General features: G+C 37.4%; 1 protein-coding gene across 1 annotated transcript in view; it reads right to left on the bottom strand.

Moving 5' to 3' along the window:
- HDAC9 (histone deacetylase 9) overlaps positions 1 to 26,998 on the bottom strand; it is an 841,916-nt gene that overhangs the window by 96,383 nt on the left and 718,535 nt on the right. The window contains exon 23 of the mRNA XM_059712491.1: positions 22,988 to 23,106. Coding sequence (XP_059568474.1) covers positions 22,988 to 23,106 — 119 coding nt within the window. The remainder of the gene's footprint in view (positions 1 to 22,987; positions 23,107 to 26,998) is intronic.

Below are 26,998 nucleotides of genomic sequence, written 5' to 3'. Positions count from 1 at the left end.
AACATTAAAGTGACTCCAGATTTATAAAATAGAGAGAGGGAACAGCACGCTGAACTACAAAGATCCCAAGCCAGAGTGAGCCAAATGGTACATTCTTGACTAATGGTGACTGACAATGAAAGGGAGAGGAGACTTTTAGGGCAGAATAGAAGCTCCATTTTAGTATAAGATGTACGAAGACATATGAGAGTAGTTGGCGGAAAGATGACTGAAGACATGAGAGTAAATAGCTGGCAAGAAGGACAAGAAAACTGTTAACCATTTTTTTTTTTTGCACAGATATGAAAACTCACCCTTTTCATGGTCAAATACTGGCACTCTGAGATAATGGTAAAAGAGAAAATTAAGAAAGTTAAAACAGATGAATCTATGGTGTCCTCAGTGTAAGAGAGGAAATTCTACTGAAGGTCTATTTGGAAGAGCGTCAAGAAGAATATGTAACAAAGAAGTCAAGAGGATGAGAATGGGTTAAAGCATGAGAGGATTATTACTGATGAACTAATTTTGGTCTAACACTTACTATTGCTTAGGCACCATGCAAGTATTTTACATGGACGATGAGTAGAGTATACTTGTTATTTCTGTTTTATAAATGAGAACACTTAAGTTTGGGGAGGTTACCAACAAGCCTAAAGTCATGTAGTTTACAAAAGGCCGAGTCAGTACCCAAATCCAGGTTTGCTTAGCTCCACAGCCCTTGCTATATTTAACCACCAAACTGAAATTTTCATCAGTTTCCAAAGCATTCCCTTTCTCCTACTGTGATCGATAAATTTGTACTCTGGCCTGAACATGTAAATTGTTTGCAAAAAGCTCATGCAAGCACATGGCTGAATATATTTGTTAATTTTCCCCTGAATAACTTTGTATAGCACTTTCCTGTATCAGACTTCCCTTTCCTACAAGGCAGGGGGTATCTCTACACAATTTGTTGTGTTCAACTGTTAGCAATGTAATAGCATACCCAAATAAGTGCTCTTCCTGCAGATAATTACGCTTGTTAGAAAACACTCCAAGGAATGAGATCAGTGAGAGCCTTGGATTCAGAAAGCTTACACATTTAGGGTAGAGAAGCGTTGCACTTATAGTGTGAAATTTCTTTTCTCTAACATTTTCTATTCCTTGGGTAGTAAAATCGAAAGTGTTCCTCTTTAGTTTGTGTGCTAATTTAATTCCGTAGGAAAATAATTATATTCTAGGAAATCCAACAAGATGTCTAACTGAGGTAAGTATGTTTTTATTTATCTCAATGATACAGCTTATTCAATCAAGTGTTTCCCCCTGCCTCCATCAATTGCTTCAGTCGCTCTGAGGCAATTCTATTAGGAATGAAATATGGTTAGAGGGGGTTCTCAAAAAGTGCTTTATCTTCATTATATAGAAAATTCTATTCCAAACGAACCTTTGGGGAAATCTTTTTTACTGACATACTTTCCTTTCATAGTTTTGTTTTAAACACGGGGCGATTTCCCTGCCAAAGCCTCATTTTTCTCCTTCTTTTTGGCTAAGAGCTGTTTTCTGGAGACTGTTCACTTCCCCCCACCCCTCCACGGATCTCACCGTGATGACTCTCCTAAGGACACATTAGAGGGCTTTGCCCTAATCCATATTTTACTAAGGAGCCCCAGGAGTGAGAAGGTCCTTCACTAGGATTTGATTAAACAAATTCTTAAAGCCAATAAAACCTTTTCAAGTTGTAAGAGAAAACAGCATTGCTTCACATTCCCAAGGAGGGCAGACATTTCCCTTTTCAGTCTTCATTAAGCGACAGGGTTTGGGATGGAGTGCATTCTCTCTCAGATGAGCTCAGAGGCTTCTGACTCGAGAAGCGTTTGCCCATGAGGGTAGCTATTATTGATTAGGACTACACAGTTGTGACTTTAGCTATTTCTACAGGTTTCAGAGCAATTTATATGTAACTTTCCTCTGCCACTTCACAGGGTTATCTAAAGGGTAGAAGAAACTAAAATAGGGAAGGTCAGGCAAAGCTTGTGATTAAGCTGGATCTGAGGTAAAATAATATGACTTACCCCTGGGAGAACTGAAAAAGAAAGCTACTTGTTAAATATTGAAGTGTGGAAGTATATATATATATGCCAGTCTAAGGATTAAAAGATTACATTAAACATATTCGATTGAAATATAGAGCCCATTTTTATGATTAAACAGGCTTGATTATGAAAACAATTCTACTGAGTGTTTAGGAAATGTTAAAATGCACCAAGTTGTTTGCAATATAAGTAGTTAATGGTCATATTTATATATGCTAAAATACCCATAATGTCCAATGAGGAGAAGTCTAGCAAATAAGTGGTTAATTTGATCACCGTCCATAATTACAGAGATTCATTTATTTGAGGGGGAAAAATCCCCTACAGGCATGGCATTCTCCCAGCTGACTGATAATAACAAACAGGCTCACCAGAAACAAATGGTTGCAGAATCTCTACTATACTGTGTGTTCAATAGACATAATTTAAATATCAAGTGTAGCTTTTCTTTTTTCCTAATGTCAGCATTGCAGACAAATAACAGGCCTTTGGAGGATTTTTTAACTTTGAAACATTTAAATTTTCCCCCAGCAGAGAATCAAAGACTCACAGGAGAAAATGTATTACACACACACACACACACACACACACACACACACACACACACGCACAATAATGAGCGTCTGATCTGTTGCAGTATGGGAGCCCTGGGAATAAAGCATCTTTTTGGGAATCTCTGTAGTATTTTATTAGACAATCATGATTGATGTTACAGAATTGAAGCAATCTTTGAAAAGGAGTCAAATGTGCCACAAAAATTCGCTTGATTGTGCCAGTGGGAATATTTCCTAACATAGTCCCAAACTTCAAAAATAGTATAAAGCGTGCAAATAGAGTAAGGGCCAGGGCCCATCCATTTCTTCCCAAGTACATTTAATTTATTGAACAGAAAAATGTTGGGAAAATTGTGACTCATTAGCATGAGAAAGGAGCGTCCAGTGGTATCTATATGCTGGTTGCACACATGTTGTTTTTCCCAGGGCAAGGGAGGTATTTGAATTTCTTACTGCTTCATGTCACCCGTCTGTAACCCAGATTGTAACTTTAAGATGTTATCTCCTGCCTGCTCAGATAAACAGCCCATTATGTTTTTATGGTGGGCAGTTCTGAATCCTCCGGGGATTAGAAGATCTTGGCTAGAGTTTGTGGTTCCCTGCTAGACTATCAAGAGGTTCAGGGGATCTTGTTCAGACTATATCTTTAAGCAAACACCTCTCTCATAATGGTGTCTCACACTGCCTTCTTGGCCATGGACTTCAAAAGCTGATTGCAGGGAGGGCCAAGAAGGCAATAACCCTTAATATAACAGAACCAGCCTAGAAGGGACAGACAGGGCAAAGGTAAGGCGTCTCTGAGGTTGGCATTTGTGTGTTTAGCCACATGGGGTGAATAGGGGCCATCTGTTCTTGAATCTGCTCATGGTTTTCACACCATCCCAGGATCAAGTACATTTCATGCTTATTGGTGTCAGTACTGCAGAGCTTTCCCAGTCCTAACGATACATACTTGAAGTTTACTTACCTTAGCTTCTCTAAATAATGACAGCATATGTAGGTACAAATGCGCCTGCGTGTGTGTGTGTGTGTGTGTGTGTGTGTGTGTGTGTGTTTTGGGGGTTTAAGTTGTCCTTTGTAGACTTAAAAGTTTTATGTATTCATAAAACTCATATATCCTTTGGGCAGGGAAAAAAAAACACTGGAATGCTATACTGTGCTGCTGGAATTCTTTGTTTCCTTTGAGTGTACTGTGTGACCATTTTTTTTTTTTTAAATTAGAGAAACTGTTTTAGATTCATATACAGAGGAATCCCTCTTGAATAGTTGTATGTACTATCTACCAACTGTTTCAAAGAATATTTCATTTCAGAAAACACAATATATTCTCAGTTTCCGAGATATTAAAACACAGAAACTTGAATTTTTTGTTAATATTTTTAAACCCAATATAAAAATTCTATATGCCAAGTTATGGAGAGTGTCTAACTTATTAACAATTGGTACAATTAATGTGATATTTGCCTTTAGCCACAATACTTGATAGATGGCAGTAATTATATTAAATAATTCAAAACTATTACATTGATTTTAAGTATTATTAAACCATTATAATCATATTATTTTATAAATTAAGTCAGCCACTGTGTCTTCTAAAAGAATAATTAAAATACTACTGATTTTAATTTTGGACTGAAACAATTGGAATTTGTAATCTTCTGGAGTCTATACGATTTTAAAATGTGACTTATTTAATCAATACAAAGTTAACTAAATCTTGCTACTAGTAGACAATAGTCTTCCCGTATCAATATATTTCACGGAATCTAGCCTAGCCTGTCAGATTATTCATGAATGTCAGTAAAGATAATGAAAAAGAAGAGATCAAGTTTATGTTCAGCTATAGGAAGATTAATTTTCAGAAAAAGTGATGCCAATCCTAACACTGGGGCAGAGTTAATTCAATCATTTTGATTGCTATTGACCACATACGAGCTCAGTCCAAACATCCAAATACAACAAAGCAAGTGCCCTCTATTGATGGGACACTGAATTAGCATTTTGATTCTGAGAGAGAACAGTCTATAACTCATCCAAAGGTTATGTTTTCAATTAGCAAAACCATAGCAAATATATCCTAAGATTAAAACATGATTTCCCATTAATAACAGTTAACTTAGTGGAAATTCCAAAACTGAAGTCCATACTTTGGAAACATTCCTTATAAAATAATTTTCTAACTCAGCATACTTTTTTGATAGTATAATCTTAATAGAATGTTTTTAAAAACCTACATAGTGTCTTGTATATTTTAAAGGGATGTCTAAGTTTTTATAAGTTAGTATCTTTAAGGGATGTATTTTAAACATATTATATAAGTGCTCTAAAATAGTGGACCTCTTGATCCAGCATATTTGATTTGTGGAAAATGTCTACCATTCAATCGAATTGGCAAGACCAGTCCTTTTGCCTGGCTGGCGTGCCTCAGTGGTTGGATGTCGATCTATGAACCAGGAGGTCACAGTTCAATTCCCAGTCATGGCACATGCCTGAGTTGTGGGCTCCAGCCTCAGTGTGGGTTGTGCAGGAGGCAGCTGATCAATGATTCTATCTCATCATTGATGTTTCCATCTCTCTCTCCCTCTCCCTCTCTGAAATCAATACAAATATTTAAAATAAATACCAGTCCTCTTTTTCACACCAATCAACTAAATCAGAATTACTTTTTTTAGCCAGGAAAAAGTGTTAGTCACTTAGTGCCTTTTTACATTTAAATATTGTGAAAGTGAATTCCACATAGGTAGCAGGATAACAATGGATGGATGAACAGATAAAACAGGTTGGTAGGTACAAACAAACAAACAAACATATGTTTGTATGAGAGGAAAGGGGAGGGAGGGAGGGAGAGGGAGGGAGGGAGGGAGGGAGGGAGAGAGAGAGAGAGAGAGAGAGAGAGAGAGAGAGAGAGAGAGAACAATTTGCTGTTCCACTTATTTATACAATCCACTTGGTTGATTCTTGTATGTCCCTGACCAAGGATCAAACCCGTAACCTTGACATATCAGGATGATACTCTAACAAATTGAGCTACCCAGGTAGTGCCAAATAAAATTTATTTATTTATGTGAATACATGCATACATAGAGGCACAAAGCCTTTTTGTGATTTTGTAAACTATACAAAGAGATGCTGCCTCCCTCAATATTGCTGAGTAAAAACTCACTTTGTTTTGTGTTTACAGGAAACTCCCTTAGAGATAATGCATTCTCTTAATCACTCTCCATCATTTACTCTACAATCTACATGAGGCCACTTGTCAGTTTCATGAAAACACAATGTACTTTTAGAATTTTTTTCCATTATGTGAAATTTCTTTGGCTGCCTGCTCCATTTGGCTGAGCACCATTCAACATTTTATTTCATACTTAAGTTACCTTGTCAGCAAGGTCTTTCCTCTACCAGGTAAACTGATCTAATCCTTCATCTGTGTTCTCATAGGCTGTGTAAATATTTTCATCTATATTGCCATAGTTTTATATATGTCTCTTTTAATAGCGCAGGCATATTTATTGTATTTTAAAGACTCAATAATGAAACAAATGATCAACAAATGATTCAATAATTAAGACTTTTCCCTGGCTCAGTTAGTTGGAGCATCTTCGCATACACCGAAAAGGTTGAGGTTTTGATTCTTGAACAGGGCACATATGTAGGCTGCAGGTTCAATCCCCAGTCAGGGTGCTTACAGGAGGCAACCAATGGATGTCTCTCTCTCACATCAATACTCCTCTCTCTCTCTCTCTCTCTCTCTCTCTCTCTCTCTCTCTCTCTCTCTCTCTCTCTCCTCCCTCTCCCTCTCCCACTCTTTCTCTCCCTTTCCCCTCTAGCTAAAATCAATAAATGTATCCCCAAGTGAGGATTAAAAGAAAAAGAATTATTTTGACCAAGAAATGTCAAAAATGGTGCTTTGTGAATACTGTAGCAATGAATAAGTTCATTCTCTAGGAAAGGTGATTTCTTTAAATGTATAAAATGTTGTGCTAATTCTATATGTACAAAATTTACATAGTATTATTATGCTTCTTTATTCTTGAAGAGATTGAGATGTTCATAGGAAACATGTTAAGACGCACAGTAAAAAAGCAGCAATCTAGAAAGACCACAGATGAACATAGACTTTTAATAGCAGAAGATCCATGCTATTGTGCAGTGGTGGCAAAGGCTCTTAACTGGAATGGGGACAATGTCAAAAAATTTTTTTTAAGGATATTTGGATGGGAAAAAAATAACATTTATTTTATAATCAGTATTAAAATCTAATTATACCCATTTAACATATGTAACAAATTGCTAATAAATTTTTTTAAAAAAATTTTATTTATTGATTTTGGGAGGGAGGAAGAGAGAGAGAGAGAGAGAGAGAGAGAGAGAGAGAGAGAGAGAGAGATTTGCTGTTTCACTTATTTATACATTCATTGGTTGATTCTCTTAAGGATCAAACTCAAAACCGGCCAATGCCAAATGAAATTTTAAAATGGAAAATAATTTTTTTGTTTTGTTAATCCTCACCTGAGGATATTTTTCCATTGATTTTTAGGGAGAGTGGAAGAGAGAGGGGAATACCGAGAGAAACATCGATGCAAGAGAAACACATTGATTGGTTGCCTCCTGCAGGATCCCTGACCAGGGCCCCAGCTGGGGAGGAGCCTACAGCCAGGTAAGTGTCCTTGACCATAATGGACCCTGGGACCCTTTGGTCCACAGGCCAATGCTCTATCCACTGAGCACTGGCTAGGGCTGGAAAATAATTTTTTAAAATATTACAAGTAGAATTATAACCAAGCATTCATTCTTTTTAGCGGCCAAATCAAGTAGTTTAACCAGACCATCTCCAGTAGAACCTGGTCAAATTGAATGTAACCTACAACTTTGATCATTTGATATTCTACAAATGAAGGGATAAGAAGCCTCTATACAGCTTCCTTTAAACCATTTGTGGTAATTGTATCACTGCATTAAAGGAGTTCTGTAATATTTATCTATTCATATATTTTTTCCTAGGAAAACATGGACAGTTTTAGAGTTTTGACATACCATGTATTCTCATCTTTGAGCATTGTTTAGGTTTCAGAGATTATTCAAGAAATAATAATTTGAGAGACCTTATTAATTTTTTCCCGAATGGCACCGAAGTTTCAAGATACTTCTCATGTATAGAATGTATATGTTTCTATTTATTTATCTCCCTCTGCTACAAATTAATATGTAGGAAAATATCACAAGCCATTTCTGAAAACTTAAGCCAGACCAGGCTTTGTTCAGCCAGCATTTTTTCCATAATTTAAAATTAAAAAATAGTAAATGTTAATGAAAATAAGCTTTGAGACATTCAAGAAAGTTACAGGTCATGATTTTATATTTTAAAAAATAGCATGTGAATTTTCTGGAGTGAATGAACACTTTACTAAATCTTTTAGAATGTTGTTGAATGCAGAGGTAATTTAAAACACCTTAATTTACTTTGTTCATGTTTATGGTCTTAGGAATTGAGAATGAATTTCCCTCACTGGAAAAGTTAGAGCTTAATTCATCTACCTTCATTGTTTCTCAATAGACTTCCTTTGTACTAAAGTTTCAATAATAGAATCTGCACTTTTAAGGTGTTGGGTCAGAACTGGTAACTCCAAAGCTGTTGGTTCTTTTCTAACAAGTCACAGGTCCTCAGGAGTGGCGCATGACCCGTTTTCAACATCATTAAAAAAAAGATTCTTTGTATAAAAGGAAAGAAGACTTTTATACCTAAAAATAAAATCTTGTGACACATTATGAAAATTATTTGCTCTGACATTGGGTTTTATTACGCTTTGTGTTATTTCTCAAGGAACAAAGAAGATCATGCTCAAGAATGAAAAAAACATTGACGGGGGCCTGGGCAGTTTTAAAGCATGAGTGAAATACAACACCAAACAGGATGTCTCTATTCCCTTTGAACTTGAGGCATCCCTGGACCCTAAGCTACCAATTCTCTGGTTAGTTATGTGGTGCCAGACATTCAGTGGCACTTAATGAAGATAAGGTTCTACCTTATATTTTTAAAGGAAATGGTGACAGAATCCTTCCAGACCAAATTGAGTGTTTTATCAAAGTCTTTTTAAAGTTGGAGAAAATGTACACATTTTTCATGGGTCTTAAGTAAAGCAATTGTTCACTTTCTTTTTTTTTTTTTTCTATTGACTGCCAATAAATCTTCAAACCAGTAGGCAGAAATATTTCCACATTTTGGTCTGGAATAAACATAAATATTTGTCCTTTTTTGGAAACATAAATAAGACTCAAATGGAAAATAAAATATAAACTTAAGTATCAACTGTCTCTCATCAAATATTTCCTTCTTTCACAAATAATTAGAATTTCCTACATATTAAGAAATGTATCTTCCTGACTTTTCTCTTTTGCATTAAAGAAACATGTACCTGCTCTTTTTTTCTCTCAGTTTTCCTGATTATACAAGTGATTAATTGTCTCTTTATGGTTGTGGAGTCAAGTAGTCCAGAATCCATACCCAGGACACTGACATGCCCCTCTTTTAGAAATATATTCATAAAGAAAGTGGCTAAGCATCATCATTGTTACTGGGCTTGTATTCGAAGTCCCTATAACAAGAAACTCTTGGAAACTGGGCGGAACAAGAAGCTTAAGCTTCTGATCAAATGCGACCCCAGGGTTGCACTGTCTAGCTTCACAAGAGAGCGACCAAAGAGATCTCCCCGATGCTGAGGGGAATGTGCAACACTACTCCTTTTTTTCATTTTTAAACTTAAGCATCAACTGATTGTATCTATTACAAATGTTCTTCATAAAGAGATAACACTGCAAGTCAGAGTATACAACAGCGCAATATAAATTTAAAGTAACTCCCTTTGTGAATTGAACTTTAGAATAGGATTTGGTGACTCACTCTTATGATTACGCCTTGTCCCTTTAATCAGAACCCTTACATAATATCAACTCCAAGAATTCTCCTCCAATGGCATCATCTCCTATCTTTTCAGTTTACTCCACTACTACTGCCACTGCCATAATTTAGACACCAGCAATTCCTTGATCCTGTCAATTTCTCATTTCCCTTATATTCCTCATGTTCTCACTTCCCTCCTTTAACTAGTTTAAAATTCACAGTGCACCACATAATTGCTTCTTTGCCTTTATATCTCTAGTTCAACCAAACTATTTTGGCCAACATGGCTGGCCAAAATGAATGGGCTCACTTTGAAGTGAAACTTATATGGGCCCTTATCATTGCTTCATGCCATCTTCTCTAATAGATTCCCTTTTTCACTCTCTTAACTAATTATGTTATATCTTCTCTTTGGTTTTCAAACCTCCAAAATTTCCTTCCTATTCTCATTGTCAGTGATGACCTTGGTTCCCATGTCACTGAGGAAGAAGTCAATCAGAAGCACACTTCATAAATCTCCTACTGCTACATTCACACACCTGCCAGCATCTGGTTCCATGTGCTCTGCTTTTCCTACTGTTAGTATGGATAAACTGTCCATGTGTTTAAGTCTAAACCATCCATGTATGCACGAGGTGACAGTCCCTTCATAAATTCAAGGATATTTCTTCAGAAATTAATTCTCTTCTCTCTCTTCAACAGCATCAATTTTTAGTTTTGTATGAGATATGTTACTAATATTTTTTTAAAATACTCTCCTTTCTCCACCTACTGCTCCATTTATTTGATCCCCACCAGAGCAAAATTCCTCACAAGATGAGTAGTCTATACATAAAGTCTTCCATTCCTCTACTGCAATTCTTTCCTCTAACTAGGCTTTTACCTCTTCAAACCCCTTATTGGCAAAGTGAGCAGTCACCTCTGTGATACTGAATTCAGCAGCCTGTTCTTATCTAACTTAACCCATCAACATTTGATATCGCTGATTATGCTCTCCTCTTTGAACCGCTGGCTTCAGTTGAGTTCCAGGACACCATGCTCTGCTAGTGAAAATCAGCAGCTCATGGCTCTGATGTCAGAATGTTGGAGGATCCCAAGTCTCAGCCTTCAGATCTGTTCTCTAACTACACTTGCCCCACAGGTGATTTCATCTAGGCCATGACTTTAACTACTACCTACATGCTGCTAATAACTATATTTATACCTTTAGCTCTGACTTCTATTCTGAACTAAAAGCACATGCATCCCATTGCCTTCTGGAAAGCTCCACTTCCTAGGTGTCTAGGAAACATTTCATATCTAACATGTACAGAGCCGAACACCTTATAATCATCTCAAACCTGCTTCTACAACTTTCCACATTTCAGTTAATATCAACTCCTTCCTATCTGGTGTCCAGACTCAAGACTTTGGAGTCATCCTTTATCCTCTACCCCCACCCTTCTCTTACTCCAGATCTAGTGTGTCAGCAAATCCAATTCACTTACTTTTACAATAAATCATAATATAACCACTCTTCACCATTTCCACCTTCCTTCTCTCTTGATCACTCAGCTTCAGTCATACTTGCCTCCTTATTCATAGAGCACTCCAAGGAACCTTTGCCTCAGGGCCTTTTCCCTGTCTGTTCTCATACCTAGAGTGCTGTTCCCTATGGTGGTCTCACAGCTAGCTTTATCATCACCTTCTGATCTTCATGCAGATGTCATTGTGAGTGAGACCATCTCTGATCATCCTCTCTAAATGTGCAGATCTCACTTCTTCCAGCATAATCTGATCTTTTCTCTACTTTAATTTTATTCATAGCATATCCACTCCTAATATACTCTGTTACATATTTATTTTGTTTAGCCATTAACCAATGGGAAATGCTCTCCAAAACAAATTTTCTGCCATGATGCAAATGTTCTACATCAGTGCTGTCCAATGTAGCAGTTGTCAGCTATGCATGACTAGTGAGCACTTGACATATGCGGTTTAATTCGTTTAAATTTAAATTACCACATGTGGCTAGTGGGTACGCTTTTAGACAGCATAGCTTGGATACATAAGCTGCATGAGAACAGGGAGTTTTGACTTTCTCAGATTTATGTAACCCCCAGGATCTACAACATCATCAGCCACCTAGTAGGTGCCTAATTATACTGGTATCTGTTGAATGAATTAAGCACTCTCTTTTCTGGTTCCATTTTCCTGGTTAAACATTGTCTCAGGCCATGGTATTTGGTTGATGCATAGAGCACAGGTTACATGTTAGCTCCCATTCACCCTGCAGCCCTTTGTGCAAAGCAAACTGCACAACTACAGAAGGTCACCCTGAGTGAGAGGCTTAGGTTTGCAGATAATTACCAGTTGTTTAGAGCCTGCAGCTTTCTCTCCTTCAGCACCACTATCACTTTCAATATAAAGAGAAGGTCAAGGACACAGCGGGAGAGCCCTAGGTATAAAGGTGTGTGCTTATCTGTCCGCTATCACTGCCTTCACGACAAAAGCACTTAGGGCTTCCCCCCCACCCAGAACCCCTCCTCCCACTTTAATCTTTTTGCCTACTTGAAACCTTGTGTAGACTCTCAATGACACAGCTTAGAAAAAAGGCCAAATACGAGAAACACTTAGTATTAAAAAAAAAAAATCAGACATAAACTTAAGCTCCTTAAACTCAATAGTAATTATCCTTAGAATATAAATCTCATCTCTCTCTACCAAGAAAGGAGTTTCATCAGTCTTACACAAGAAAACTTGATAGCATTGCATGTCTGGGACACATCGAGTACACCTTGCCGAGCCCCTGCATGTGTTTCCGTGCAATGAGCTTCCTTTTCCCACTCTGCATGCCCTTTTACTCATCTTCTAATAAAGTACCATGAAAGAATAAGTTCACGAGGGCCCAGGTTTACCTCTTTCTGTCTTCACAGGGAATGGCCCAAATTCTTCATGGTAGAGAGTTGTATGCTCTCTATACACAAAAATGACCTTCCAGAAGAGAAGGAAAAAGTGGGAAGAGCAGGAAGGGAGAAAAATGGGGCTATTTTAGTCAAAGGAGTAAACTTAATTAACCTGGATCCAAATGGTGATGCAAGTCCTACATGTGTCATGGTCTTTGCCTCTCCTTTCCAAGGTCAGTTTCTGACAGAAACATAAACATAAAAATATGTTTTTACCAGCTCTGAAGCCAGACCACTCAGGAATTACTAGCTGTGGCTTTTTCGTAAATCAGGGCATTTCTTATATATTTTTAAATGTTTTAGTTTCTTCATCTGTAAAATGGCGATCATAGCAACATCACGTATCTTGGAGTGTTGTTATAAAAATTTCAAAAGTAAATGTAATGTGCTTACTATAGATTATATGCATTTATTAAATGCTTGCCACTCTTGCTACACTCGATTAGTTGGTCCAAATATTTCATTTTAAGATGAGGAAAGGATACATCAATTTTTAAAACAGGTATTTTGTGTGTATATACCTGTTTTTAGAGGATTAGAATAAAAGTTGCCTTCTTCCTAGTGTAATTTCCAATATACCACTCACTATGTCCCCTTATTCCTCCCCATTCTTTTCTTGATTGTCATATGGAAGTAGAAGGAGTAATCACATCTAGAATTGGAGGGGGTAATTGCGGCTTTGGTTGCGAGTAAGACGTTATATAACATTTGCTTCTCCAATGCCAGACCCATCAAACAGATCAGCTGGGAGTGCTCTCCTTCCCACCAGTGGGGATTCATTCACATACACCCCTGTCAGGCTGTTAGGAAACCAGTGCCTCTGTCCGTGTGGAAGGTGGCTCCAGGGCTGCCCCTAGAGCAGTGGTTCTCAACCTTCCTAACGCCGCGACCCTTTAATACAGTTCCTCATGTTGTGGTGACCCCCAATTTCATCGTTACAAATTGAACATAATTAAAGCATAGTAATTAATCACAAAACAATATGTAATTATATATGTGTTTTCCGATGATCTTAGGCTAGCCCTGTGAAAGGGTCGTTCGACCCCCAAAGGGGTCGCGACCCACAGGTTGAGAACCACTGCCCTAGAGACACAGCTGTGGCCAGTGTAAGGCTTTTTAGTTTCTAAACTTCTGAACCTTTGGGTGATCTATTCTATTGGGAACAAGAGTTGATTGCAACTGACTTTCTTCTCACCCAACACCCACACACCACCTCTGGAGATGGTCATGCAATGAGCAACAGCAGCAGGCACACTGGCAAGATGAAGCCAGCGGGACTCTCGCACAACCTTGAGCTATTACGATGGCCTGGCACTCACTAGTTATTTAGTCTGGTACTCAATGACTTACTCTTCAAGTGCCTGCTGTGGTGTCTTTTCTGAATTGCTGATCTCATTTTGCACCCTAGTGCCAAATGGTCCCCCTGAGACTACTGAGTAAAACAACAGGCAAAGTTTCCATCACCATCACAATCCTTAGTGAAATGTGGCTCTTAATGTAGACAACCTTCCTGGAACCATCCCAAGTAGTCTGACACCCCTATGTTTTCTTTAGGCACCTCATGTGCCTGTCAGTTACTGAAATTAGCTACATTTAATAAATGATTCCCTCTGCTGGCTACTGGGACAATAAAGTAATTTTTAGGACTCTGATGTGTGCCTAATTTAGATAATTACACTAAAACAGGAAGGAAATATTGTGCATAAGGGCAGTGCTGTGGGAAGAAATCTCTGACTAGAAATAACAACATCTGAGAAAACTGTTTATAGTAGATCCAGAAAACTGCAAATAAATGAACAGAGCTGGCAACTCTTTTTGACTCTGAGATAAGCGATGCTAAATGAGCTGACTGGATTTTATATAGTGCACAGACATGCTGTCCTACAGTGGGCGCATCACCAGAAGGCCAGTTCTTGGGAGAACACAATAATGCTGGGGAAAAACAAAAGGCTGCAGGGAAAGAGGAAGACCAAATATGAGATGGAGGACTCCATAAAGAAGCCACGGGCGTGGGTCCACAGGAGTTGAGCAGAGCTGTGGAGGACAAGACATCGTGGGCATCATTCATTCATAGGGTCGCCAGGAGTGGGAGCTGACTCACTGGCACATAACACACACACAAATATGTGCTCTGAAACCCAGACAGACTTGTCAAAATATTCTACACTGTTCAAGTTAAGTAAGGGCTGGCCACATAAATTAAATCCCCAGTACACGATCTTGGCCTCACTATCTGGTCTCTCTGGGCTTATCTTTCTTTTGTCATCACTAGCTCCAACTACCCTTTTGGCTTTCTAATTTCTGTCGTATTCAAAATTTTATATCATAGTAGTATCAAAGGTAATTTCCACAAATTGTTCCAAAAGAAACATTATTTCATACTTTATATGGTAGCAAATTTCCTTACTTTACAGTGTTAAAAATCTGCTTTTGAAAAGGTAATCAATAACAATAGATGTGATATATTCCCAGTCACCAACAGAAATTTTTCCTCTGTTTTATTCCTTCTTTTTATCTTAAGCAACATGAACAGTATTTTTTTCTGTATGTGAAAATATTTTAGATGTTTATGGAAATACTCATAAATGAAAAATTCTGCTATTTGTCCCAAATATCATTAGCTGTACTACTACGTTATTAGCCTGTATATGAGCTTGGCTAGCTAGACTGCCTCCCTGGTAAGCAGAAGTCTGGGAGATTCCTTCCATTGACATAAGTGAGCTCCCAAAATCTATGGATGCATGCATTTTGTTAACAGTGCTCATTATTATAGTTTTCATCTGTAAATTAGTTTGAAGCATTTAAAAGCTAGACAGCTACATGTTATTATCAAGGCAGATCTAGAGTTCCTTAACTCCAGTAAGAGCAATATGCTATGCACGCATTCCATTTGTTATAATCCAGAGCTCTTTCCGGGCACATGAAAAACTTCAGACTATCTAACATTGGCAAACTTTGTTGAGTGCTTATTACTAAATGTCACTCTTTAGGTTGAAAAATGGACTGTCTTATTTAATCTTCACAAACCTATGAAATAGCCCCATTTGTGTTTGAGAAAATTCAGTTCCACTAAGGTAAAATAAGTTGCTCAAGGTCACACACACACACACACACACACACACACACACACACACACACACACACACACAAAGAGGCAGAGACAACTGTTGAACCTAGAAAGTTACATTCCACAGCCTGCTTTTTAAAACTACTACCCAAACACTACTATTATGCAGAATGAATACTGTTCCCCCACTCGCCATATAGCAACAAATACAGTACAACAGGGACTTATGGAAACATCTTGAATATACACTCAGGTACCAAACTTTTCAAATAAAAGGAAAAAAAAATAGATGGACTATATAGAACTTAAATACATTTTAAATTAGGTCACTTGATTTTTTAAAAGAGAATAATCATTTAATAACTGAAAGTCAAAAAATACTTTTTTGAGCCTGGAAAATGAGTGAGGTGATGTTTTAGCCCCTGGATATACAATCATTACAGTTCATATGTTAAAAGATGATTCTTAGTCACACAGCTATGGTCCATATGCTTACTAATGCACTGACCTATCCTATATAATAAAAGGCTAATATGCAAATTGTCCCCACAGGCAGGAATTTGACCAACTGGGAGTTAGATGTGTGCTGACCACCAGGGGGCGGTGTGAACCATGGCAGGCGTTGGTGATGTGGTGCTGGCAGTGGGCTGCAGTGGAGTCGCTGACAGCCCTGATGGGCCCAGATGAAAGCAGGACCGCTGCGGCATGGTGGAGCAGGTGAGTAGGCAGTGCAAGGCCAAGGCGGGTGCAAGCAGGGGCCCCAATTGCCCCACTGGTTGCCCCATAGATCGGCCTTGATCGCCAGCCAAGCCTAGGGACCCTATCCTTGCATGAATTTTGTGCACTGGACCTCTAGTGATTTAATAAATTATAATTTGCCTGATTCTCCCTTGTATTGGTTTGATTTGTAAAATTGGAAACCAATTATTTTAGTTAGTGAGATCATTACAATAAAGAGTCAGATACTACGGTCATTGAGATTTCAGCCAAGGAAGTACAATTTTTGTCTGAGCTAACAGCAAATGCACATTAAGGGAATCTACTATCTAAAATCTCTCCCTGATAATGTTCTGCTTGTTTGTTTGTTTGTTTAAATTGTTATTTTAATTTTTACTTTCTTGGGATTTCATTAAGTCATTGCAAGCCTGGAAAGAAAATAGAAAATGGAAATCTAAGCTACAATTTTAGTTATGGTTTTTGACTGGTATTTTTAAAACAACATTTCAAAAAGTAAATTACTATATTTCTTTAAATCTAAGATATCATCAAATAAGCACAAAATAACTGACCATTTTTAATATACCATTATAAAAATAAAAAGAACATTGTTAATCCAACAATGAAATGTCATCAAATGTAAGAAGCATCCCAATTCAGACTTGTTAGAATAGGAAAAAGCGCATTGTTGCATCAAGGAAATTCAGGACACATTGAGCTCTCCTGTTGCAGCTGGCATCTTCCCTCAGGGCAAACACTGCTTATGTATTTTCTTTTCAAAAGCAATGTTGATCTGGCCCCAGTTAGGGTACAGTTATAGTAATTTTGCTCTTCAAAGTTAAGTAGTAGTCATCGTAGCCTAAGGATTGTTTCATGACATCAGTAACTAAGCACGGCAGATGGAAAATATTCTTCTACAATTTGGTATCTGAGTTGTCATGTGGTGTAAGGAAACGGGCAATTGAGTGAGAAAATGAAGGTAGGGTACTAGTAAAATGTGGAGCACTCATTGAATACATCTTTTGGCTGTCATTTCAAAATCAAATCATTCCCAAATCTAAGCTTTGTTATTTTTTTATACACTCACATTTCCCCCTTAATTAGCTATGCTGCTTCTTTATGTTGGCCACTGGATGTATGCAAGGTAACTATGCTGCATAAATATATTTGTGTTTATAAATATAAATGTCCTGCAAATCCACTTCCTCCTGTCTTTCAGGGGCCCTCCTCCTTGCTTCTAAGTAGAAAAAAGTTGGTACGTGAAAATTTTGAGCCAAAGACTAAGTCCGTGACCAGTTATTCTGTAGAATGCTCCATGACAAATAGCAAGTAGGATCTGCAAACTGGGAAGCTCTCATATATATTTGGAAAGCTCTGTTGATACTTTTGACTTGGAAAATTTCATTCAGATAAGTAATTTATTGTTGAGAAAATTTTCCTTTTATTTTACGCACTTTAGAATATACTTCTACAGTAATTAAAAACTCACCTGGCCAGCATGGCCCAGGGTTGAATGTCAACTTATGAACCAGGTGGTCACTATTAGATTCCCAGTCAAGGCATATGCCCCAGTTGCTGCAGGCTTGGTCCCCAGAATCATTGATCGGCATGCAGAAGGCAGCCAATCAATGATTCTCTCTCATCACTGATGTTTCTATCTCTGTCTCCTCTCCCTTCCTCTCTAAAATCAATAAAAATATATTTAAAAAATAAAAAAAATAACACTAACACTGCCAGGATGAAATCAATGTTTCTTTAAGGTCAAGAAAACAATCTTCAAGAGGCTGAGTGGCATTCCTTTGTCATGCCAAGAGCCCATGCCAGGAGGGTCACGCTCTACTGGATTATCAGACTGCTTTCAACTCAGGGAATAATGCCCTCCATAGTCACTGATAGTAGCCAATCAAATTGGCTTTGAGTAGAAAATTATGTTTTCAATTTAAATTTATTGCCCAAAGTATTCTTGAAGACACCTTAAAATAACAATTTTTTAATCTATCTGTCACATGACTTCTAACCCATTTCCCCTCTTAATGTTTGGATTAGACGGGAAGAATATTAATTAGTACAAACAAAATGCTCTCTGACAATTTTAATGGGAAAGAAGGGGTGTGGTATGCAGAGTATAAAATGGTCAAGAGCAGAAGAAAGACTCGAGGTGTGGGTGATTGTGTTTGTGAGAGATAAGGGATACAGGCTATAGTTTGAGGAACAGTTAAGGAAGATAGAGGCATTCCTTCCTTCTTTAGCTACCTCCCTTATATCTTCAAGGGCTCCATACTGAAAAAGAAACAGAACCCCAACCTGACTTAAACAGCCAGCAGGAGGTAACACCCAGGCAAGAGAAAACCTGTGAAGTGATGTTCATTTCAACATCATTTACAATACTGAAAACAACGATCCATTAATAGGGGGACAGATAAAATACCTAATAGTATCCATCCTTAGTGGCCTAATATATAGAAAGTAGAAGGATATATAAATATTTCTGAGTGTATGTCAAAACAAAGATATTAAAAGCAAAACACGCAAGTTCCATAAACTGTATGTACAGAATAATAATTTAATACTTACCTTGTGCTACATTTGGTAAATGTGAAACCACACTCTCAAAAATAAATATAATACTGTATGGTGTGTGTGTGTGTGTACTGGAAAAAACAAATTATGACACTGTTTAGGAGGGGAAGGACTTAGGGGCAGTGATTTTTATTTCTTTTATAAACAAAAGACGTGGAATAAATATAATGAAAGTACCTAGCTGTTGCCAGTTCTAAATGGTAGAGATCATGAAGTTTGTTAGTATATCCATCCATCATTAGTGGCTGAAACAGACCAGTATAGCTTCATTTGTTTAACAAAGTTTATTGCTTGGCACCTATCTGTTGACTGGTTTAGCACTTAAACTTCTTAGCAATTTATTTTCAGAGGATCAGCTCACCTAGGAATTGGTGTTAGTAGCAGTGCTAGTAACTCACAGCTAAGTAGGAATTCATTTGTAGATGTATCTGCCCCACAGCGGTGCTCTCTCCCTGTCAGACATTCACAGGGATAAAGGGAATAAGAGAATCACTAAAGAGGATAAACCATTCTATCATGGAGAAGATGCTAATGCATGACTGTAAGATGTGTTATTTGATATTTTCCCCAACTATTAGCTATTCTTTACTTGTCAAAATCCCACTTGTGTATTTGCTGAGGGAAATGGTTTCCATCTCAAGAACTGTAAACTACTTCATGTTTATTAAAGAAACATGTTTTGTAATCAGATGTTGCTATCATCTTAAAATGACTTTTGCTTATTTCAAAGAAATGAAAATATTTATTCACATGAAAAAACAATTTGCACATATAAATTCACTACCTGCAGCCAATGAAAATGCAGAATATGTAAATGTGTTGAAAAGGAAGAAAAATATATTTTTTGTAAGATAAATTTGAACTAAAAACCTTTATTATATTTTTTTAATGATAACACAGTAATGCTAGGGTGTGCTGCAATATGGTGAATCAATTTTATTGTTTGAACATGGCACTCAGTTGTCATGCCAACCTTCTTAAACTGTAACCGGAAGGTGATCAGATGGAAATGAGAGTATTTTAAAAGAGAAACTGATAACTTCAAGGTAAATTTTGAGGTGGGGCTTATGGTAGGACACAAAGACACTTATTCCTTTCAGCTTGGGCCTTCATCCTGGTGGTTAATGGCAAGAACACCATAGATTTCAAACATTTAATTCAGACAATTTATTTTAAATTTTATCAGAAACAAACCTGAATATTTTTGCTGTAGTTTCAAAGAGAACAGTTAATATGTATAGAAATGAGAAAGGAGAGAAAAAAAAATAGTACTAGCCAAGAACCAACTTTAATGTTAAACCACCTCTATATTTGGGCTGAAACTTATGTCATAGTCTCAACCAATTCTTTAAAACAATTTTAGGTAGCTAATTAGATGTTTAAAAACAAAGACATTAGTTGTTTTGACTTTATCCTTTCCTTTCTGAATATCAAACAAAATTATTTAAAAATATTTAATGTGCTAAGACAATAACATTTTAGCATCTCTGACATGATCACAAAACCACTCTTTAAAGTCCTTGAACATTCTACTTGGGACAAGGGAGAGGTTTTATATCAGAATGGAAAAACATTAGGAGCGGAATTTGCTTCTACAATTTCCACCTACTTTTAGGTTAAGCCCATTTCTAGTTTCATTTTGGGAAGATGACTTCTGGGATGGGACAATGAAGGCCCAATATTAATGGTCTGTGCAGAACATTCAGACCAAAGCAATATAAACGCATCTGCCAGGTGTTAGAAATTGAACAAAGAGACCCAGGGGTGAGCTATTTGGGGAATAAGGATACAGCTGTCCAGTAATGCTAACCTCTGCCCAGTTAATGTGGCAGCATCTCTAGAAAACACAGCTGGCAAACTCAGGCCTGCAGGAGATGACATATACAAACAGTTGCCCAGATGTTATGCTCTGCTGTTTTTTTCTTTAGGTATCAAAGGGCTAGTCAGTGTCTATCACAGACTGTGGTAAGTGTCTTAGCAACAAAATGGCCTCTGCAGTGTGCATCCATGTTCCCTATTCTCACTCATTTTAGGAAACGTTTTCTCTTTAGTGAAAAAATCCAGTAAAAGTCTTAAGTCATTTCATCTAATTACAAATTCAGGATAAGCACTTTGGTTTTGCCCCAATTATTTCAGATGATAATATAAATTAGGTTTCTCATCTATAAAATACGTGAACTGTTTTTAGATACCCTTGACTACAATCTCCTTGGGTTCTAAGATTTCCTCTCCTCATTGTTTATTTTTCCTTATTAATTGCAGGTACTCAAGAAAGGGCCAGTTATTAAATCACTTAAAATGTGTGTCTGTTTTTCTTAGTAAAGTATCACCTAGTAAGAATGCATATAGCCTGTTGATTAGAAAACACATAGAAGGGAAGAATTAGGTAAGGAGGGGTGGGAGGTTGGGAGGTTACAAACAATCTTATCCTGGCCTAGAAAGCAATGACCAATGTTCCCCAAAATGGATAAAGACACACAACATAAGGAAGGTCTTGATACACTGTACTGAAAGTAATAAGAAGTAAAAAAAAAAAAAGTGTTTCTTATGACAATAACCAAAAGGAATCATGCTGCTATTACTTGGTATTCTACCTTCCAAGATGACATTTGATATTTTGAACTTGACTTGGCAACAACAACAACAACAACAACAAAACCATAATGAACAAACAAGCAAGTAAACAAAAAGGTTAATTCCTTCGAGTTAATTGTGAGACGTGGACTTGCTACCACTTGCTTCCTTGGCAGGGAGAAAGACCCAAATCCATATATTCCTCTGATATTTCTCACTCCTGAGGTAGATTCTTGGATTTAATAACAAGGAACACCTTTTCTGGATTTCCATCATTGTTCCATGTGCTTTCTGTTGTTTGGGTTTACCTCAATTTGGGGTACAAACTCTTATTTTTCCTTTATTTAGACTAAACTATTCACCAATCTTGACTCAAAGGAGGTTTAACTCTAGTGGAAAGACTAACGTTTGAGTGGAATTCCAGGAAGAAAATTAAAGGGTTATAAAGGCATTTGATTTTACTAAATACCTTTCTATTAAACTGTACAAAAATTGTGAATTATGTTTTGTCTGTGTTTGTGGAGTTGCTTCTTTTAATATGTTTTCAATAGACAATAAGACACTAAGAACCCTGGGTAGCGAATAGATGTTAAAAATAGCTACTACCTAACAATGTTACTGGAACAATTAGAGTGCAGAAAACTCTCTCACATGAGATGCCAACTGAAAACAAAGGTTGGCATGATGCTGGTTCTTTGGTTCCTGTCCAATTAATAAAACATGCTCTATCCAAATTCATCCCTCTCACTTAACACTATTTGGATTGTTATTTGTTTGTTTTCATTTCCCCCCTACCCACTAAAATAACCCACGATGATGGATCTTATTCTCTGTGTAATTTTTATTTTTCCTTCTATTCTTAATAGCTATCCAGAGTGCTAGCAAACATTTGTATGCATGGACTATGCATATGTCTTGCTTTCTCACTCAGAGAACAAGGAAATAATTCTTCAGAAAAAACTCTTTCTAGCCAAATTACATTGTCACATCAATCAAAAACAATAAAACACAAAATTCATTTGTTCATTTGGTAGCTAGTTGCTAACGAAACACAGCCAAAAAATTAATCTTTGCAACACAACAGATCCTGAGCATTGCCCATAGGCATGAACAGAGTTTGTGAGCTCTGGGAACCACACTTCAATTCAAAACCAAAGTGCATTGCATTATTGGGAAATTTTTCTTTTTTTCTTTTCTTTTTTTAACTTCCATGTACAATGGAATAAAAACAGTTACTTCTATTCTCGTTGTAAAAAGTCCAGTAGCTTTTCTAGGCTCATGACCTTCCAGGCCATTCAACATATTTTAAACAGAAGCTCTATCACTTCTGTCTTTACATGGTAACACGGGACTCCTGAAAAACATAAAGGTTCTGAATTGTCCCCCCAAGTCCCCCAAAGGAATCAAATTAACTTTGTTTTTCTTAAAGGCCAATTTCCACAAAGAGTTGAATCTGACAGAGCAGTAAACACCATCTGAAACATTTTCAACGGTCTCAGGTCTCACCTAACTTTATTAGACATGCAAAGGGTGCTACTTTAAAGACCTAAAAGATGTTATTACATCACAGCATTTCATGAGGCCCTGAAGGATCTACTTACATTTTGCTGTCACTTTGTACCCCCCCAGAGGAGGGGCGTGGCCTTCCAGTGCATCAAATCCAGCGGAAACTAGGACCATGTCTGGATCAAACTCTTTGGCCACAGGCATCACTACAGTCCTGCGCAGTAAAAAGGCAACCAGTTACACATGGGAACCGCGGATACCTTTAAAAATTGTGCAGTGGAAAAGACTTGGCACAATCTCAAGAACTTCCCAAGAATAAAGAAAGCGGGAAAGGAAAAGGCTATTTGAAACGGATCAAAAGCTTATCATTTCCTTAGTACCGAATCAGTTATTTTAGCATCCCAATTTGTCTTTTTTTCTCTTTCATCTTTGCTTCTCCAAATTAAAAAAAAAAAAAATACTTTGCAGGTACATTCTCAAGCCCATCGTTTCACATGCACATATGTGGCTGCTTTATCCCACTGCCTGCCTATAAAACACCGCTTCTTCCAGGGGAGTGACTAACGTTTCACGGAGGAAAGCTGAAGCGTCAGTGAAAACCCGGCTTGCTCCAGTTAATGAGAACTTGGTGTAAATTTGAACTATAAATTTCTTCTGGGGAAAATGTTGCTTTTCCAACTAAAAGAAAACATTTTTAAATATTTTTCATGGTAGGGGGTGACTCTTGCAAAGGAAAAACATGAAATTCCTTTAATAGAATCCAGACCATAATGCTAAGTAGTCCAAGGTCAGAGACACCAGGCATGTGGCAGTTTCAGCCATGACAGCAGCCCTGCTGGCCTCACTTCGTCAGCCTTCACACTCACCTCTTCAGCCTCCTCAGGCCTCCCTCATCCCTTTCTCCTCAGTGCTGGGTTTGAGAGAGAATGCCTAATGAATGCAACTGCGCTTTATAAAACGTAAGCGTTTTCTAAATGCAGGCTTCAAGACCAATGGACCATCCATAGAATTCAAATTTTCAAAACAATTTAATGAAATGGGAAAACTGGGGAGCACAGGAAATTTAAAAAGTAGTAACGTCTCTATTGTGTTTGGGAGAAACCACTAAACCAAATATTAAAATAATTATTCTCGAGTAGTGATATAATTGAGTTATTTTAAATTTTTTATATTTGCAAATTTCTAATAATAATATCAGGTTGATAGTTTAAATGTTTTGCATATAAACAGAAGGTGAAGTTACAAAATAAAACTACTTATTTGAAACTTACCTAGGTGGAGACATAAATGAATAAAATGTTTTTCATAACTCCACTGCTATTATCCTATATAATAAAAGCTTAATATGCTAAGTATCTGGTTGTCTGGTCGTTTGTTCAACCAATCAAAGCATAATATGCTAATGATATGCTAAGGCCGCTCAACTGCTCACTATGACATGCACTGACCACCAGGGGGCAGACAACCAGTTACTATGACCTGCCCTGACCATCAGGGGGCAGACGCTCCAAGCAGTAGGAGCATCTGCTGCTGGGGTCCAGCTGATCAGGACTGAGTGAGACAGGCCAGACACACCCTGGAGCACTCCCATGGTCCCTCCTCTGCTGGCCAACCTCCCGCGTCATTCCTGGCCCCAGGCCCCAATCGGCCTGGCCTGTGCCCTCTCACAATCCGGAACCCCTCAGGGGACGTTGGAGAGCCGGTTTTGACCTGATCCCACAGGCCAGGCAGGGGGACCCCCTGGTGCACAAATTTGTGCACGGGCCTCTAATAGAAATATAAACGCTCAATCCTTCAAACTCATAGATGTGAGTTTGGAAGTGACTTCTGTGGAAGTCCGTCCAACAATTGGAAAGCACTTATATTTGAATTGGCCCATCAGTGAAATTAAGTCAAAATATAATTCTGCTTCCTATGCACAATTTCATTCTTCCATAAAATTAAAAATCTCTAATATAGCTACATTATCAGGAGCATTTTCCCCAATTATTTTCCTTCCTAAAAATACCAACTCTTACATTACAATTTTCATGAAAGTGTCATATATTATCAATTCCCTACTTTTCATATGAGTGAAATAGCCATGTGATGTATGTTGGGATATCAGATATTAAATAAGTTGTCTCAAACAATCAAGAATGTTTTTATCTAGGTACTTTATCTATTTAATTCAATTAATACTATGTATTCCCTTAGATAACATACAATACTCTTAGGAAAATATGAGTAGATGAATGAAAAAGATTGCCCATCCATCACATGCATCATAGCAACTAATTTTCCACCTCCTTTCCCTCTGTTTAAAAGTTTTCTCCTCTCCTCTTCTTGTCTCCCCAATCAATCTACACTTGGAAGAGTGATTGAATGGTAAACATCCTCAAGTTAGAGCTCAATTATTATCTTCTCCACAAAGGATCCGCTCTGCATATGGTTATTAAATATATATATATATGCATTATTGAAGGACAAAAACAGGAAATAGGAGACAAGGATTGCCAATGTAATTTTAGAATATTGAAAACACAGTGCTGATCTACAAAAGGAAAAACTAAAACATGAATGTGTCTACACATTTGGGAGTATAATTGGGAAAAACAAAGTAATTTTTCTTAAATAGAACAAATCCTCAAAAACATTCATTTACAATTTTTATTTATTTATTTTGTAAATATGGTTTTATTGATTTCAGAGAGGAAGAGAGAGGGAGAGAGAGATAGAAACATCAATGATGAGAATCATTGATCAGCTGCCTTCTGCATGTCCCCTACTGGGAATCAGCCCACAAACCAGGTGTGTACCCTGACCAGGAATTGAACCATGACCTCCTGGTTCACAGGTTGACACTCAACCACTGAGTCACACCAGCTGGGCCATTTACAATTTTTATCTGAACAGTTGGGTTTTCTGGTTAAAGATAGCAAACAAAGTATGTGTTTGCCCTCCATCTTTCCTAATATCCCACTGCAAGGAAAGTATACGAATATGCATATGAACTCATGGTTTTAAATACAGGGGTGGACAAAAGAAGGTATACAGTTATAATACAATAATTAATAAATAATAATACAAGAATTAACTGTGTTTCACCTACTCACAACTGAAAATCTATTTTTGCCCATGCCTGTATATAACACGTAAACAGACACAGAAACAACTGATGTGTGTATGCGTGGTTTCTTATGTATTTCCTAAAAGTAATGACAGTCCAGTAGTAAAGAGCACAGTTAGTGCCCAGATCTTGTTTTCTAATATCAATCTTCAATGGAAGGATCCAGGGATCCTTGGAGTGGTGGTTGATTCCAGGACTGCATCAGGGAAAATACAAGGCATTTCTGGAACATCTTGTGATGACAGAAAACTGTGAAATGCTCAAAAGGGATGGGTCAGGTCAGAAGGGAATATGGACCAATGGGAAAGAGCGCCCAAGGGCCAAAGTTGGAACAACTGGAGGAGCAAAATGACTAATGACAGTATTGGATTATAATCCAAACAGTCCAATTAGTACCCATGAGTCCACACAGAGACTTAACAATAACAGAACAAGTAGAGAAAAGAAGAAAACAGTTCTGTCTTATAAAAACTTTCAACTAATAACTCAAAGAACTGAAGAAAATAGTAAATCACCCTTTGAACAAGACAGATATAACTGATGCAGGAAAAAGCCACGGAGGGACGCTGAAATTAGTGGACAAAAGTTTGAGAAGAAACATGAGATTTACATAACACCAAAGTATTTACCCTAAATATTATAAAGAAAAAAACCCACACAAAATAAAACATTACAATGAAGAAACCTATAGATACCACCTTAATACAGTGACACAGGTTAAGATCTCTAGTGATAATTCAGATCAACATCAATATTCTCTGATGTGATACATTGAGAAAGGCAGATCAGTTCTATACTGTTCTTGCTAAAAATACAGAACCTCAAATCTAATAATGAGAAAACATTAGACATACCTAAATGAAGGGACATTTGACAAGATAACTGACCAGTACATGTTGAAAGTCATGGCTGGGAACAAATAAGGCATTGCTACAGATAGGACTAAGCAGACATGACATCTGGGTGTAACATGAGGCTCTGGATTGAAACCTGGAAC

The sequence above is a fragment of the Myotis daubentonii genome, chromosome 10 (assembly GCF_963259705.1).
Source record: "Myotis daubentonii chromosome 10, mMyoDau2.1, whole genome shotgun sequence".
NCBI lineage: Eukaryota > Metazoa > Chordata > Mammalia > Chiroptera > Vespertilionidae > Myotis > Myotis daubentonii.
The sequence above is the reverse complement of the archived record's forward strand: the minus strand, read 5'-3'. Positions and strand labels throughout refer to the sequence as shown.